Raw genomic sequence first — 14008 nt, forward strand, 5'->3', positions numbered from 1 at the left:
TACAGGTGTCCACCATAATGCCCAGCTATTTTTTTTGTCGTTGCAGCTGTCATTGTTGTTTAGCAGGCTGGGGCCAAGTTCAAACCCACCTGCTTCAGTGTATGTGGCTGGCTCACTAACCACTAAGCTATGGGCGGCGAGCCATGGGAAAGTAATGTCAAGAAATGCCATGTTTAAAACAGCCAAACAGGGTAGCGCTGTGGCTCAGTGAGTAGGGCGCCAGCCCCATATAATGAGGGTGGTAGGTAACCCGGCCCCAGGCAAACTGCAACAAAAGCTAGCTGGGCGTTGTGGTGGGTGCCTGTAGTCCCAGCTACTCGGGAGGCCGAGGCAGGAGAATCGCCTAAGCCCAGGAGGTAGAGGTTGCTGTAAACCGTGACACTACAGCACTCTACTGAGGGCAACAAAGTGAGACTCCGTCTCTAAAAATAAATAAATATATAAATAAATAAATGAAACAGACAAATGGCTTGGCACCCATAGCTCAGTGGTTAGGACACTGGCCACATATACTGAGGCAGGTGGGTTCAAACCCGGCCCTGGCCTGCTAAAAACAACAACTGCAACAACAACAAAAAAAGCCGGGGGTGTGGCAGGCGCCTGTAGTCCCAGCTACATGGGAGGCCAAGGCAAGAGAATCTCTTAAGCCCAAGAGTTAGAGGTTGCTGTGAGCTATGACTCCATAGCACTCTACCAAGGGCGACATAATGAGACTCTCTCAAAAACAAACAAAGAACAAAAAACCAGCCAAACACATTTCTGCAGGACTTTTCTGCCTTTTAATATAAAAAAAATCTACCATGAATCAGTAACAGGGACATAGGATAAAGTCTTTTTTCCTAAACTCATTTAAGCACAGACCCAGACATTTTTCTGGGCATCTCCTGAAAATGCTATCATGTAAAATGCCTTGGGAAGTGAAAAGCCCAAGTACGGGTAAAAGCAGATATATTCTCCCTCTGTGTGTACAAAGATTCACTTTCTCATCTCCCAACTGTTCAGAACAAATATTGATAGAGGCAGTAGTGAATACAGAGGGGACAGCATATGGTGAGAAAATCCTCAGTTCAGCTTTGAGCTCAACAATAGAATGGTGATGCTGACAAGTAAATATAACCATACGCAACGCTTGACCCAGTCTTCACACTCATCCACAAGTGACACCTATTATTAGATGGTGCAATGTGTGACGCCCTCTGTGGATAAAAGCATGGAAATCGAGCCAGGTTGAAGCCATCACATTTTTGAGTGACAGCTGCCAGCCTGACGGCCCCTCACCCAGGTGCTGGAGTCCTTTCTGGTCCTTATACAGCCGCGTCACCCTCTCCATCAGCTCCCACTTCTCACAGCAGCCCTTGTAGTTGACAAAGTTGCGAGCCAGTATTTCCTTTAGCTGCCGCACCGTCAGGCCTTCAATGTCCTCCAAGTTGGTCAGGTCAGACAGAGAGGCCCTCCGGCCTGGGACGAAGCTATCCTCTGAATCAATGGACTGCAACGGCAAAGATGAGATTGGAGGGCTCGACTCTTACCTTCCCCCTGCGAGCTCACTGTCTACGGACCCCAGAACACTCATCACACTGTACTTTTGGTGACTGACTTTAAGAAAAGCAGCAAGAGGGACAGAAGAATACTTGGCGTGGTACTCTACACTGCAAAACAGACTACAGTCACTTCCAGACCCACAGTCACAAACCAGCCAATGAGTCTGATAGTGGGAAGGCACTGGTCCGAGTTTGATGGCCCTAATTTTTTTTTGAAACAAAGTCTCATTCAGTCGCCCTGGGGAAAAGTGCTGTGGTGTCACAGCTCACAGTAACCTCAAACTCCTGGGCTCAAGAGATCCTCTTGCCTCAGCCTCCTGAGTAGCTGGGACTATAGGCACCTGCCACAACACCTGGCTATTTTTAGAGACAGGGTCTCTCTCTGGCTCAGGCTAGTCTCGAACTCCTGAGCTTAGGCAATCTATCTATCTTGGCCTCCCAGAGTGCTAGGATTACAGGTGTGAGCCACCACACCCAGCCCTTAATTTTTTTTTTTTTTTTTTTTTTTTGAGACAGTCTTACTATGTCACCCTCAGTAGAGTGACATCACAGCTCACAGCAACCTCAAACTCTTGGGATTAAGCAATTCTCTTCCCTCAGCCTCCCAAGTAGCTGGGACTACAGGTGCATGCCACAACACCCAGCTACTTTTTGGTTGCAACTGTCATTGTTGTTTAGCAGGCCTGGGCCAAGCTTGAACCTGCTAGACTTGGTGTATGCGGCCAGTGCCCTACGGGTGGTGAGCCATTAATTTTTTTTTTTTTTACACATTGTCTCACTCTGGGCCCTGGGTAGAATGCCCTGGCGTCATCATCGTTCATAGCAACCTCAAACTCTAGGACTCAAGCAATCCTCTTGCCTCAGTCCCAAACAGCTGGGACTACAAACACTCACCACCACACCTAGCTAGTTTTTTTCTATTTTAGTAGAGATGAGGTCTTGCTCTTGCTAAGGCTGGTCTTGAACTCCTGAGCTCAAGCAATCCACCCATCTTGGCTTCCCAGAGTGCTGGGATTATAGACACGAGCCACCACGCCTGGCCAGATGGCTCTAAATTTTGAATCCTAAGTCTTCTACTACTTAATGCTGAATAATATCCAGAAAGTTGCTTACCTCCCTGAGCCTGTTTGCCCCTCCATAAAGGAGGCGGCACTCCTACCCAACAAGGTTGCTGTGAAGCTTAAACGTGACAGCTCATGAAACCAACCAGCAGGCATGGTGCTGGCCTTTCTCCCTCCCCTGGACAGTTCTGCTTGCCTACAGAGGTAGTGGGTTTCTGACACACACTCCTCCATGCACACCTCAATTGCAGCTCCATGACCTTAGGTGCTTAGGACTGGCCCCGTCTGGCCGAGGCCTGCACTTCCCATTACCTGACCTCCTTCCATGGACAGTGGCTGCCATGTATTAGAAGCAGGAGAAAAGAACGAGATTTCCACTCCAGTACCAGAAGCTTGCCTCTGGCAGCTCTTAGAAAGTCAAGAGACTAGAAATATAATGGGCTGTGAGGCTCCCCAGAATCCACTGCAGCCCCAAAACTCCTTATTAATACACTGACAGCTTCAAAGGCTCCTGTGGAAACTAACACGCCACTCCATGCCGAAAGCAGAATTTCAGAACTGTCACCACAGACTGAGTCTTCCTTCTCCACCTGAGTCTGCTGGGAGGTTCCTAAGAACACCAGTGAAAGCACAAAGGCGCAGGCACAGGCACAGACCCGAGCAGAGGCCCCACCTGGGTCTCGTCCTCAGCAGGTGCTCTGGCTGTGCTCTCCAGGTAGACAGACTCTTCGTAGTCCTGAGACACGTGGCCATTGGCCTGCGGGAAGAGAAAGGTGACATCACATCCACAGAGATGTCCCAGAGATTTGCATAGCACGGCTCTCTTTCTAGCTCACACAATGTCCAGAATGTACTCCTACACCCCCCCCCCTCAGAAATCTGGAGCCCCTCATAACAACATTTTGCAAAAGCCTGCTCTCTTATACTAACTTTGTCAGGCAGAGAAACCACACAAAAAGATTTCAATAGACATAAAGCTTCCCTCTGGAACAAGAGCACATTCATTCTGCCCACCACCAGAAAGGCAAGAGCCACAAGTCATTGTCAGTTTAATCCCAACTTGAAAAATCCAGGTGAAAGGGTGACCACTATGTCCACTGTACTGCTGGACTCTTCTCTAACTGCCATCAAGTTTTTTCTTGACACTGATCCAAAACTGCCTTCCCTATAATTTCCCTAGTTCTGTTCCTCAGACCAACGTCCATTGTTTTTTCTTAATTTTTTGTATCGTGTCTCCCCCTCCTTCCCACTACATCTCCCTGCTCATCTGACACGGATGGGACAAGGTTTCCAGACCCTCCCCTCCCTAGTCTCTCTTTTCTGCCTAGTAGCTGCTCTCACATTCTAGAAATATGCTTGCTTCCACTTGTGGGGCACACTATTACTAAGAGCTGTCTTGAAAACTGGGCAACATTATTTTAATGTATCTACAAATCAATTAGGCTAAGACCATGAAAGACAAATGTCTACGCTTAAGGAGTTTCCATTCTGCTTAGAATTCTAACTTCTCAAATGTTCCTCCTAATTACTCCTTTAATACAGACAGTGAGCTTCCCAATTCCACAGCCATTTAAGCCACAAACCCAGCTTAACTACATCCTCTTCCCCAACTGCTCCCTCCCGGTTAAAGGCCCATGTGCAGACTCTAGGTGCTGTGTGCCTGTGAACTTGTCACACAGCCTTGCTCAGAGCAAGGAAGTGACTGAGCTCACAGGCCTTTTCCAGCAGACCCCAGGAGCACCAGTAAAGGCACAACCTGGGAAACAAAGTCGCCCCAGATTACCTTATCCCAGGATAATATGGAGCTAGTCAGGGAGAGCAGCAACTACAGTGGGAATGAAAAGCAGAAATAACAATAACAAAATGCCAAGTGATGACAAGATCACACAGACAGCACACACGTCGTAGCGGGGATGCAACCAAAACAGTGTCTTCATCAGCACCGTTAGCCTTCTCTTAGCCCTATGTAGATGTGATGTCCACAGACCTCTTGGACAGTGTCATCTGGAGTCACTTTGGTGCAGTGGTTCTCAAATTTCCTAATGCTGTGACCCTTTAATACAGTTCCTCATGTTGTGACCCCCCCGACCATAAAATTATTTTCGTTGCTACTTCATAACTGTAATTTTGCTACTGTTATGAATCGTAATGTAAATATCTGATATGCAGATGTATTTAGGTGACCCCTATGAAAGGGTTGTTTGACCCCCAAAGGGGTTTTGACCCACAGGTTGAGAACCGCTGCCTTGGTGTCTTTACGAGCCTAACTTGTTCCTAACCAGACAGCTTTTGTGTGTCCTTTTTTCCTAGAAAGAGAAACTGGACCTCGTGCTGCTAAGCATGCTCTTGTCTTCCCAGTCTGCCCACTGGCTAAGTCAGAATCTACACTAGTACCTCCCAGGTGCTTACTGTGCACACTCTTTAGTGGCCATTAATAGAACATTAAAGGTAACAGAAAGAACCCTGCTGGAGCAAGTATCATGAAATTGATGCTCTCAGGGCAGCTCGCTCGTGGACTTGTCAGATAGCCTTGCAGAAGTTCCTTAACTCCCGCATGCCTGTTTCTCCTCCTTGCAAAGTGCAGATCTCACCAGAACAGGGGATGTGAGTGGACTAAGGCCAAATCTGAGTTAAAGTACCCAATAAGATATGCAGGATGACTGCTGGGTACGATCTGGAAACTTCTGGATAATGATAGGAAGCTTATAATTTTCACTGAAAAACCCACATGAGGATTCTTCAAGGAAAAATAATTCAAGTCCCTGTCCTGATTCCCCACAAATAGAGAAGAGTGCTCCAAAAACTAAGCAAGGGGAGGAATGTACGGTAGGAGGTAAAACTGTCCAGCAGACCAAGAGCCAGAGCCCAGGCAGCAGTTAAAGTCCAGGTAGGGAGCAAAGCCTGCTCAAGCCAACAGGGGAGTTAAGTGATTTTACTGCAGTTAAATCATGCTGCGACATTGGCCTTTATGCCTCAGCGCCTGTCAAGAGCTGAATCAGGGGGCCCAGTCTCAGCAAAGGAGGTGATCAGGAATGAGAGCAGCTGCCACTCACAGCACGTGTGGCAGCTGACACCACCAGCACTACACCAACTCGGAGTAGCTCAAAGCTCTTCCCAGGGGGCATCAGCCATCCAAGCCTCCCCACACCCTGGCAAGATCCAAAGTGGCCTGGGATTACTTATCCCATTTCATTGTTATAGGCTCAAGGTTTGCCCACAGGGACCAAAGAGTCAGTGACGAAAGTGGATGTGGAAACCAGATCTTCTAGTTCCTAATCCCTCCACTATTGCCCAAGCCTTATAAATAATGGGTCACTAGGACACTTATGTAGACCTGTGAGATGCTACCGCTCCTTACGATGGTTCTGTCCACTGACCTCACTCTAATCCAGCAGTCAGGTGGTCTACGTGTCCACCTTCCCTGTTCCAGGGGCACTTTGAAGACAGAGGCTATTACTAGTTTCTGTGCTCCTCAGGCCTGCTTCATGATTCAGTCAACAGGCTACTCTCAGGTTACCATTTCCAGGCCCCAGGGTAATAATAAAGCAGTGTACAGTCCAAAAGCATGCCTACCAGGCCCCTCCCACAGGAGGAAGGGCAGCCATCTCCTTGTCACAGCGTTTCCACACTCTCCCTTCTCTCCCTTTGGTGTCCTATACGCCTTGTTGTGGTTACTCAGGAACCGAGTTTGCAACCCAGCTCAGGAAGCCCATAACAAAGGTGAGTGAGTCAGAGGGCAAAGTGGAGTAGAACTAAATTTGCAGAGTTAACAGCAAGTTTAAAAAACAAAAGCAAGTCTTATCAAAATATTTCTAGATCATAGAACCTTTTTAAAACGCCTAACTCGGCTATCTATGTATTAAAAACAAAAAACATGCAAAGAAAACTTGGTTCCCGTGTATATCTTCTCTGAAGAAAACCAAAACACGAGTCTGATGCCCAGAAAACATCACTTTTTGTGTCACTAGGCAGAAATGCGTCACATAACAGACACACTTAACATCACATTGTATCCCATAGTGCAGCGTGGAAAATAAGCCCTAGGCTGGCACGGACTGGGCAGAGACTACACCTGGGCCTATACCTGCTGATGCTCCGGAGCCTGGGCTGGGGGGACAGGGGTGTCTTGTGCAGACGAAGAGGCGCTGGGTGAGGTAGGAGGCACCATGCTGGTATGAAGCTGGCTCAGGAAGGCCTGCTGCTCAAGGAAGTCCGGGGACAAGGTGGGGGCACGAGTCCTGTCCTCCTGGGAGATTATAGGCTGCTGGCCAAGCACCAAGAACACCAGCTCTTCTTTCTCCCGGCACGTTTCGGTAGAGATGTCATGGAGGCTGAGATAGTCCCTCAGGTCCTTCACCTTCATCTTCATGAGCTCCTCCCGCTGAAAGGCTGTGCCTCGGAACCGTTGGCAGAGAAGGCAGAGGCGGGGCCCATTCCCCTCTTGGCTCGAACAGGTCATGCAGAAATTCTTCTTACAGTCCAGGCAGATCTGCTGTTTAGAGCAAGAGGCAGAGGCCATGTCAGATTAAGAGACAGAGTAGGGGCATGGCACCTGTAGCACAGTGGTTACCGCGCCAGCCACATACACCTAGGCCGGTGGGGTCGAACCCAGCCCGGGCCAGCTAACAACAATGATAACTATGACCAAAAAAAAAGCCAGACACTATGGTGGGTGCCTGTAATCCCAGCTACTTGGGAAGCTGAGGCAAGAGAATCACTTAAGCCCAAGAGTGTGAGGTTGCTGTAAGCTGTGACACAACAGCACTCACCAAGGGCAACAGAGTGAGACTCTGTCTAAAAAAGAAAAAAGATTCAGAGTGGGCTGGGAGCATCAGGGCTGCCAAGCTTATCAGGTTCCTCCAGTTGATCTTACTTTTACTAAAACTCCAATATCTAAGGGTCTAAGCCATTTTGCAAATTTTAGATTAAAAGCCACTCAGGGCTGGGTGTGGTGACTCACTTAGGTAATCCTGGCACTCTAGAAGGCTGGGACAGGAGGATCACTTGAGACCAGCCTGAGCAGGAGTGAGATACCCTCCCATCTCTATAAAAAATATAAAACTTATCCGGCGTAATGGCACAGGCCTATAGTCTCAGCTACATTGGGAGGCTGAGGCAGAAGGATCATTTGAGCTTAGGAATTTGAGATTACAGTGAACTTTGGTGAAGCCACTGCATTCTAGTCCAGGTGACAGAGCAAGATCTTGTTTCCACCCACTCCCCCAGAAGAAGTCACTCAGAGATGGTAGACCTCCAGTATGTATTTGTGTACAGGCATGTAAAGGACATTTCACATTATTTCACTGAGGCTTACTTTATTTACTAAGAACCTGAGGATATTAATCAAGACTACCAGCTTTAGAATCAAAAGACTCTGCATTTTATTAAGTCTCCCTGCCTCATTTCTTGCAGTGTCACCACAGGCAGGTCACTTAGCCTTTCTGGGCAGTTTCCACATCTGTAAAATGGGGGTGATAAGAGTATCTACTTCATGAGGTTGTTTAGCACACCTGACACATGAGTCCTTAAATAAGCATTAGCTGTTTTAACTATTATTGCTAGGAAACATTAGCTAAAGATGAGAGCCAGGATTCAAGTCTTAAGAAACTATGATTCTGGGGCGACACCTGTGGCTCAGTGAGTAGGACACTGGCCCCATATACCAAAGGTGGCAGGTTTGAACCAGGCCCCGGCCAAACTGCAACAAAAAAATAGCTGGGTGTTGTGGAGGGTGCCTGTAGTCCCAGCTACTCGGGAAGCTGAGGCAAGAGAATCACTTAAGCCCAAGAGCTTGAGGTTGCTGTGAGCTGTGACGCCACAGCACCCTGCCAAGGGTGAGAAAGTAAAACTCTGTCTCAAAAAAACAAAAAACAAACAAAAAAAAACAATGAGGTATATATTAACCAGTGTGATGTAAGCGTTCCTAATTTTATCTGAAATCGGCACACTGTACCCTATAAATGCATTAATGTATACATGATCTATGTGTTTATGACTTAATAAAAAAAGAAAAAAGCAAAAAAAACAAAAGAAGAAAAAAAAGAAACTATGATTCTGGCTCAGCGCCTATAGCTCAAGCAGCTAAGGCACCAGCCATGTACACCAGAGCTGGAGGGTTCGAATCCAGCCCAGGCCTGGCAAACAACAATGACAACTACAACCAAAAAATAGCCAGGTGTTATGGCAGGCGCCTGTCGTCCCAGCTACTTGGGAGGCTGAGGCAAGAGAATTGCTTAAGCCCAGGAGTTGGAGGTTGCTGTGAGCTGTGATGCCACAAGCACTCTACCCAGGGCAATAGCTTAAGGCTCTGTCTCAAAAAAAAAAAAAAAAAAAAAGAAACTGTGATTCTTTTTTTTTTTTGAGACAGCGTCTCACTTTGTAGCCGCTGGTAGAGTACCACGGCTCTACCTGAGTCTTGGGTAGAGTGCCATGGCGTCATAGCTCACAGCAACCCCAAACACTTGGGTCCAAGTGAGCCTCTCACCTCAACCTCCTGAGTAGTTGGTACTATAGGCATCCGCCAATGCCTGACTAGTTTTTTTTTTTTTTTAAGTCACAACACTTTTTCTTTAGTTAAAAGACACATGAATTCTGTGAATGCCAAAACTTCAGAGGAAGGGGACACTGCTGGGGGCCAAAAGGAAAGTAGCATGGGGAGCAGAGACACAGTGGGTGGGGGAGCAGCTGGGAAGCTACAGCAAGGTCCCCGGAAGTCTGTGCTATCCAGCCCCTGCCCAGGGTGGGAAGCGGTGTGGGCATGAACGGCTGGAAAACACACAGGCAAGCAGAGGGCAGAGAGCCCAGGGCCCAGAAGCTTCAGCACTTTCTCGACAGCTGTAGCGAACAAGGTGGGGTCTGCTCATTGACTAGTTTTTCTTTTTTCAGTAGAGACAGAGTCTCGCTCCTGCTTAGGTCTCGAAGTCTTGAGCTTAGCTGAGCCACCCACCTCACCAGAGTGCTAGGCTTACAGGGTTGAGCTACCATGTCCGGCCCAATTTTTTGAACGTAAACACATGAAGGGTGACGGTGGTAACTGTTATTAATGGTAATATTAGTAGTAATTAAATTTAGTGAGGTATTTTTATGTCCTAAAGCTATACCAAGCTTGTCATTTAATTCTCAAAGCAACCCCTTAGTGTTCTTCCCTGGTTCACAGACAAAACCACCAAGACGCTCAGAGAATTCGAGTATTATCTCTAAAGTCAGAGAGTAAAGAGCAGAACTGGGCCTAACACTCAGGGTCTGCCTGAGGCCAATGTCCATGATCACGCTCTGTCCCAGGCATAGAGCAGGACTGAGTCAGGACCTGCCTTTCCATCTCCAAAATCCCACCCCAGTGCTCCATCCAGAGGCTGGTGCCAGGCTCCCCCACTCCAGGAAGGCCCACTCGGGGTGCTAGGAACTCAGTGGTGCATAAGACCACATCCAAGACAAATATTTAGACAGCTAAGGGACGCCCTCTAGACATCAGAGTGCTCTCATTCATGAAAGTACAAAGAGTCTCAGTTAGGTGACAAGAGCGCCTGATGGGCAAGCTGGTACTGCCTGGCAGCAGCTTCTCCCACAGTCACTGACAACACACCACAGCTTGCTCAGCCCTCAAGAAACAAATCCTCGCCTCTCACCCCACAGGCTAAGGGAGCACAGTGACATCTGGCTGAGCTCTGTTCCCAGCCAAGAGCAGGTCATGTCCCCAGCAAGAGGTAATTCCCTAACACACTAGGATCGTCCTTGGGGGGTAGGGGGGCGGCATGCTCATGAATCCTTTTAAGAAGTTAAAAACTTTTCATCCTGTAGTGACTTAAGTACTAACTTAAATATCTCTGCTCCCTCTTTTCTAAATATAGAAATCTGTTTAGGCCAAAAAAGAATGCTCAAGAGACAGAGTTCTCATGGTCTGAGATCACAGGCACTCTTATGTGGGGCTGAAGTAAAAGTCTGCATAGTTAAGATAGTTTTAGTTTTTTATCTAAGTGTCATTCATACAGTAAAGGGAAAAGTAAATCATGTTTACCATCCGGCTTTGGCTATTAAGACTTAGAAGGCATTGCAAAGGGACACGTATCTAGCTCCCTTATTCTCTACACAGTTATAACCAAACAATAAACTGTTCAGAGACAAGCTTAAAAGGACACACGGCTGCCCTAGCATCATAACAGTTCTGGGATTAGCAGCCATAGCCATAAAAAATTGATATTTTGGGGTATCTGGGGTTCATTCCTAGCTAAAGCTTTCCTATTGGGAAATGCAGTGTGTTTAGGATGACTGATGGTGAAACAGAAGAGGCTTCAGAGTCACAAAGCTGGAACTGACTTGGAGCATTACTGAAGCCAATGCGGTTTGATAAGACATGGCTTGACACAATTATAAAGCTTGTGTTGCTCAATCAGCCAGATCCAAACAACTGTCTATTTTTTCTTCAAATGTGTGTGGCTTGCTGGATGCAAGATCAGAATGCAAAAGACACCAGCAGCCCAGCTTCTGTGCACCCCTGCTCACCAGGGACCCTGAAGTAAGCTGGCATCTGAAGCACACCCCACTGGAGCAGGACAGCACTCCAGGCTAAAATCCCGGTTTGGTGTGCAGTAGTGAGAGAGAACAAAGGGAAAGGAAAAAAGGACTGTCAACAAATGTGAGCAGAACGAGCAAAGGACAAGCTTATGTATAAATTCTAGCAAATGGTTCAAACCAACTGAGGAAAAATGCTGCATGAAAGATGAATTAGTGGAGGCAAATGCCTGTGGAAATGCCCAGCGGGAACTCAGAAGTCCAGCATCGAAGAGCTGGTGGCCGCCCTCCAGGGAGGCCAGGCGAGGTGCTCTCCTGTCTCTCCTTTGCCAATCTGCCCCTTCCCTGACCCAACTCCATTCCATCCGCATTCCTTGTTCCTGGTCACCCTACCCGTCCAAGGATTATGGGAACATTACACGAGTGCACACCCTTGGCATTAGGTGGGCCCTCAGGAAAAAGTCACCTTTTTCTTCCCTTTTCCCCCGTGCCTCATTTCTGGGTCTTTGCCAGTACTTGAGGCCCTCTCTACCCTTTCCACTCTGAGATCTCAATATCACTGCCATGGCTCCAAAATACGACCTCTTCCTCCACCTCCTCAAACTAGTCCAAGCCGAAAAGGCTGGGTACCAAACTGCCTCAAAATTTGTTAAGAGTCAGGGCCAAGCACAGTGGGTCATGCCTGTAATCCTAGCACTCTGGGAAGCTGAGGCAGGTGGACTGCTTCAGTTCACAAGTTCAAGACCAGCCTGAGCAAGAGCTAGACCCCATCTCTTATAAAATAGCCTGGTATTGTAGCAGGGCTAGATATGTGGGAAGCTGAAGCAAGAGGATCATTTGAGCCCAAGAGTATAAGGTTGCTATGAGTTATGATGCCACAGCACTCACCCAGGGTAACAGAGTCAGACACTGCCTCAAAAAAACAAAATTAAACAAAATTAAAAAAAAAAAAAGATTGTCAGGATCACTACTAAACCACAGGTAGGTATTACCAATGTAGATGGGATATATGGATAGTGGCAAAGTTATAGCCTGCCATTTCTTTTCTTTTTAAGACTGAAAACTCAGGGAATGCCAGGGATACATCTTACTTATGCTCTCTATAAAGTCCTTAATGTTTTCTGTGCTTTGCACCCAGTGAACATTCAGAAAATACTGACCATAATGGGGGGAGTTAAAAGAAAAGGACAGTCAGATCCATGTAATCATTTCAATTCAACCACTTCTAGAAAAGACATTTTTAAAAGCCTCTGGCTGTTAAATGCCAAACCCTTAAGATAAGAACACTGATCCACTTAAGCATGAAATTACAAATGAAAAATTCTCACAGAAGAAAACATCTTTAATATACATGAAATTCATTGTGAACTGCACACATTCATACTTTTGAAGCAAGAAAATATTATGCCAGGGCAATGCTTGTGGCTCAAGGAGTAGAGCACTGGCCCCATATACCAGGGGTGGCAGGTTTAAACCCAGCCCCAGCCAAAAACTGTAAATAATAATGATAATAAAATGTAAAGGGAAAAAAAAAAAAAGAAAATATTGTGCCAATAACCATCTTTTACTACCCAAACTGGAATTTTTCTCCCCCCATAAAAGCTCTTCTTGCTACACTTTCTTCTTGTCACATTGCCTGGTGTGCACTGGCCCACCTCCATGACCACAAGAGCTCACTTCTGTGAAACAGGGATGACCTTCTTTTTTTTTTTTTGAGACAGAGTCTCACTATGTCACCCCTGGTAGACTGTTGTGGTGTCACAGCTCACAGCAACCTCAAACTCTTGAGCTTAAGTGATTCTCTTGCCTCAGCCTCCCAAGTAGCTGGGACTACAGGTGCCCGTCACAACGCCTGGCTGTTTTTTGTTGAGGTTATCATTGTTGTTTAGCTGGCCCAGACTGGGTTCGAACCTGCCACCCTTGGTGTCTATAGCTGGCGCCATAACCACTGTGCTACAGGTGCCAAGCCAGGGATGACTTTCATCGCTGCCTCCCTAGCCCAGGTAATGCCTGACACACAATAGATATTCAATAATTTATTTTCCAATAATTTTTTTAAAGTTCTCTATTTTAATCACTGCCATGCTACTAGGTACCCATGCCTATTACGTGCTACCTTCAATTCCATGCCAAATGTTTTCTGGGAGAAAGCTTTGGAATCAAGGACCTGGGTTTGAATCCGAGCTCTCCATTTAATAATCATGTGATCTTGAGGGACTACTGAAGTTGAGGGAAAAGAATAACTATTTTAATATCTCTTGTGCTATTAGGCAGGGACTTTACAGTTTTCTTTTTCTAAGCCTTAGTTTCTCCTACGCAAACTGGAATTTAGGATATTCTAAAACCTGTACCATAGTTATTATGAGGATTAAGTGAAAAAAAATCTAAATAATCTCCTGCACATAGCAGATGGTTTAAAAAGCATTATTTCCTCTTTAGTTTCCCATTATCATCATTTTAACATCACACGCTATCCCATTCTGGGCTGCAAACCTCTCATTCTGCAGAACACAGAATACAGAACGCAGTTCTTTATCCAGGTCAGGGTTCACCTTCTGCCCTGGGGCACACAAAGGCACAGCCCACACCCCTACCCTCATATACCATTACCCAGCCAGTGATTTTATTTCCTGCTCGCTATTCTGGGAAGCATGGATCTCAAGCATTTCAAATTAAATCTGCTACCATAAATAAGCTCACTCCAGTCTTTGTCTGTTAGCATCTTGATGTACTTAAGGCATCCTTGACAATGCTTTCAATAAAATAACAAATTAATCTGCAGTCAGGCCTTTGATGATGGTGGCTAATGAAGGGAATCACAGTAAGTGCCTACATGTTCCAAAACATCATGCTAGGTACCCTTCAGAACCTAGTTATCTTTTCTTTCCTTTTTTATTT

At 46.5% G+C, this 14008-nt stretch overlaps 1 protein-coding gene across 9 annotated transcripts in view; it reads right to left on the reverse strand.

The window, feature by feature from the left end:
- Positions 1-14008, reverse strand: part of RFFL (ring finger and FYVE like domain containing E3 ubiquitin protein ligase) — an 86524-nt gene that overhangs the window by 8537 nt on the left and 63979 nt on the right. For all 9 annotated transcript variants that reach the window (XM_053570993.1, XM_053571000.1, XM_053570996.1 and 6 more), the window contains 3 exons: positions 6687-7094; positions 3276-3359; positions 1279-1489 (listed from right to left, as the gene is read on the reverse strand). In XM_053570993.1, the coding sequence (XP_053426968.1) occupies positions 1279-1489; positions 3276-3359; positions 6687-7094 (703 nt within the window). The remainder of the gene's footprint in view (positions 1-1278; positions 1490-3275; positions 3360-6686; positions 7095-14008) is intronic.

This window comes from Nycticebus coucang, chromosome 18, assembly GCF_027406575.1.
Source record: "Nycticebus coucang isolate mNycCou1 chromosome 18, mNycCou1.pri, whole genome shotgun sequence".
NCBI lineage: Eukaryota > Metazoa > Chordata > Mammalia > Primates > Lorisidae > Nycticebus > Nycticebus coucang.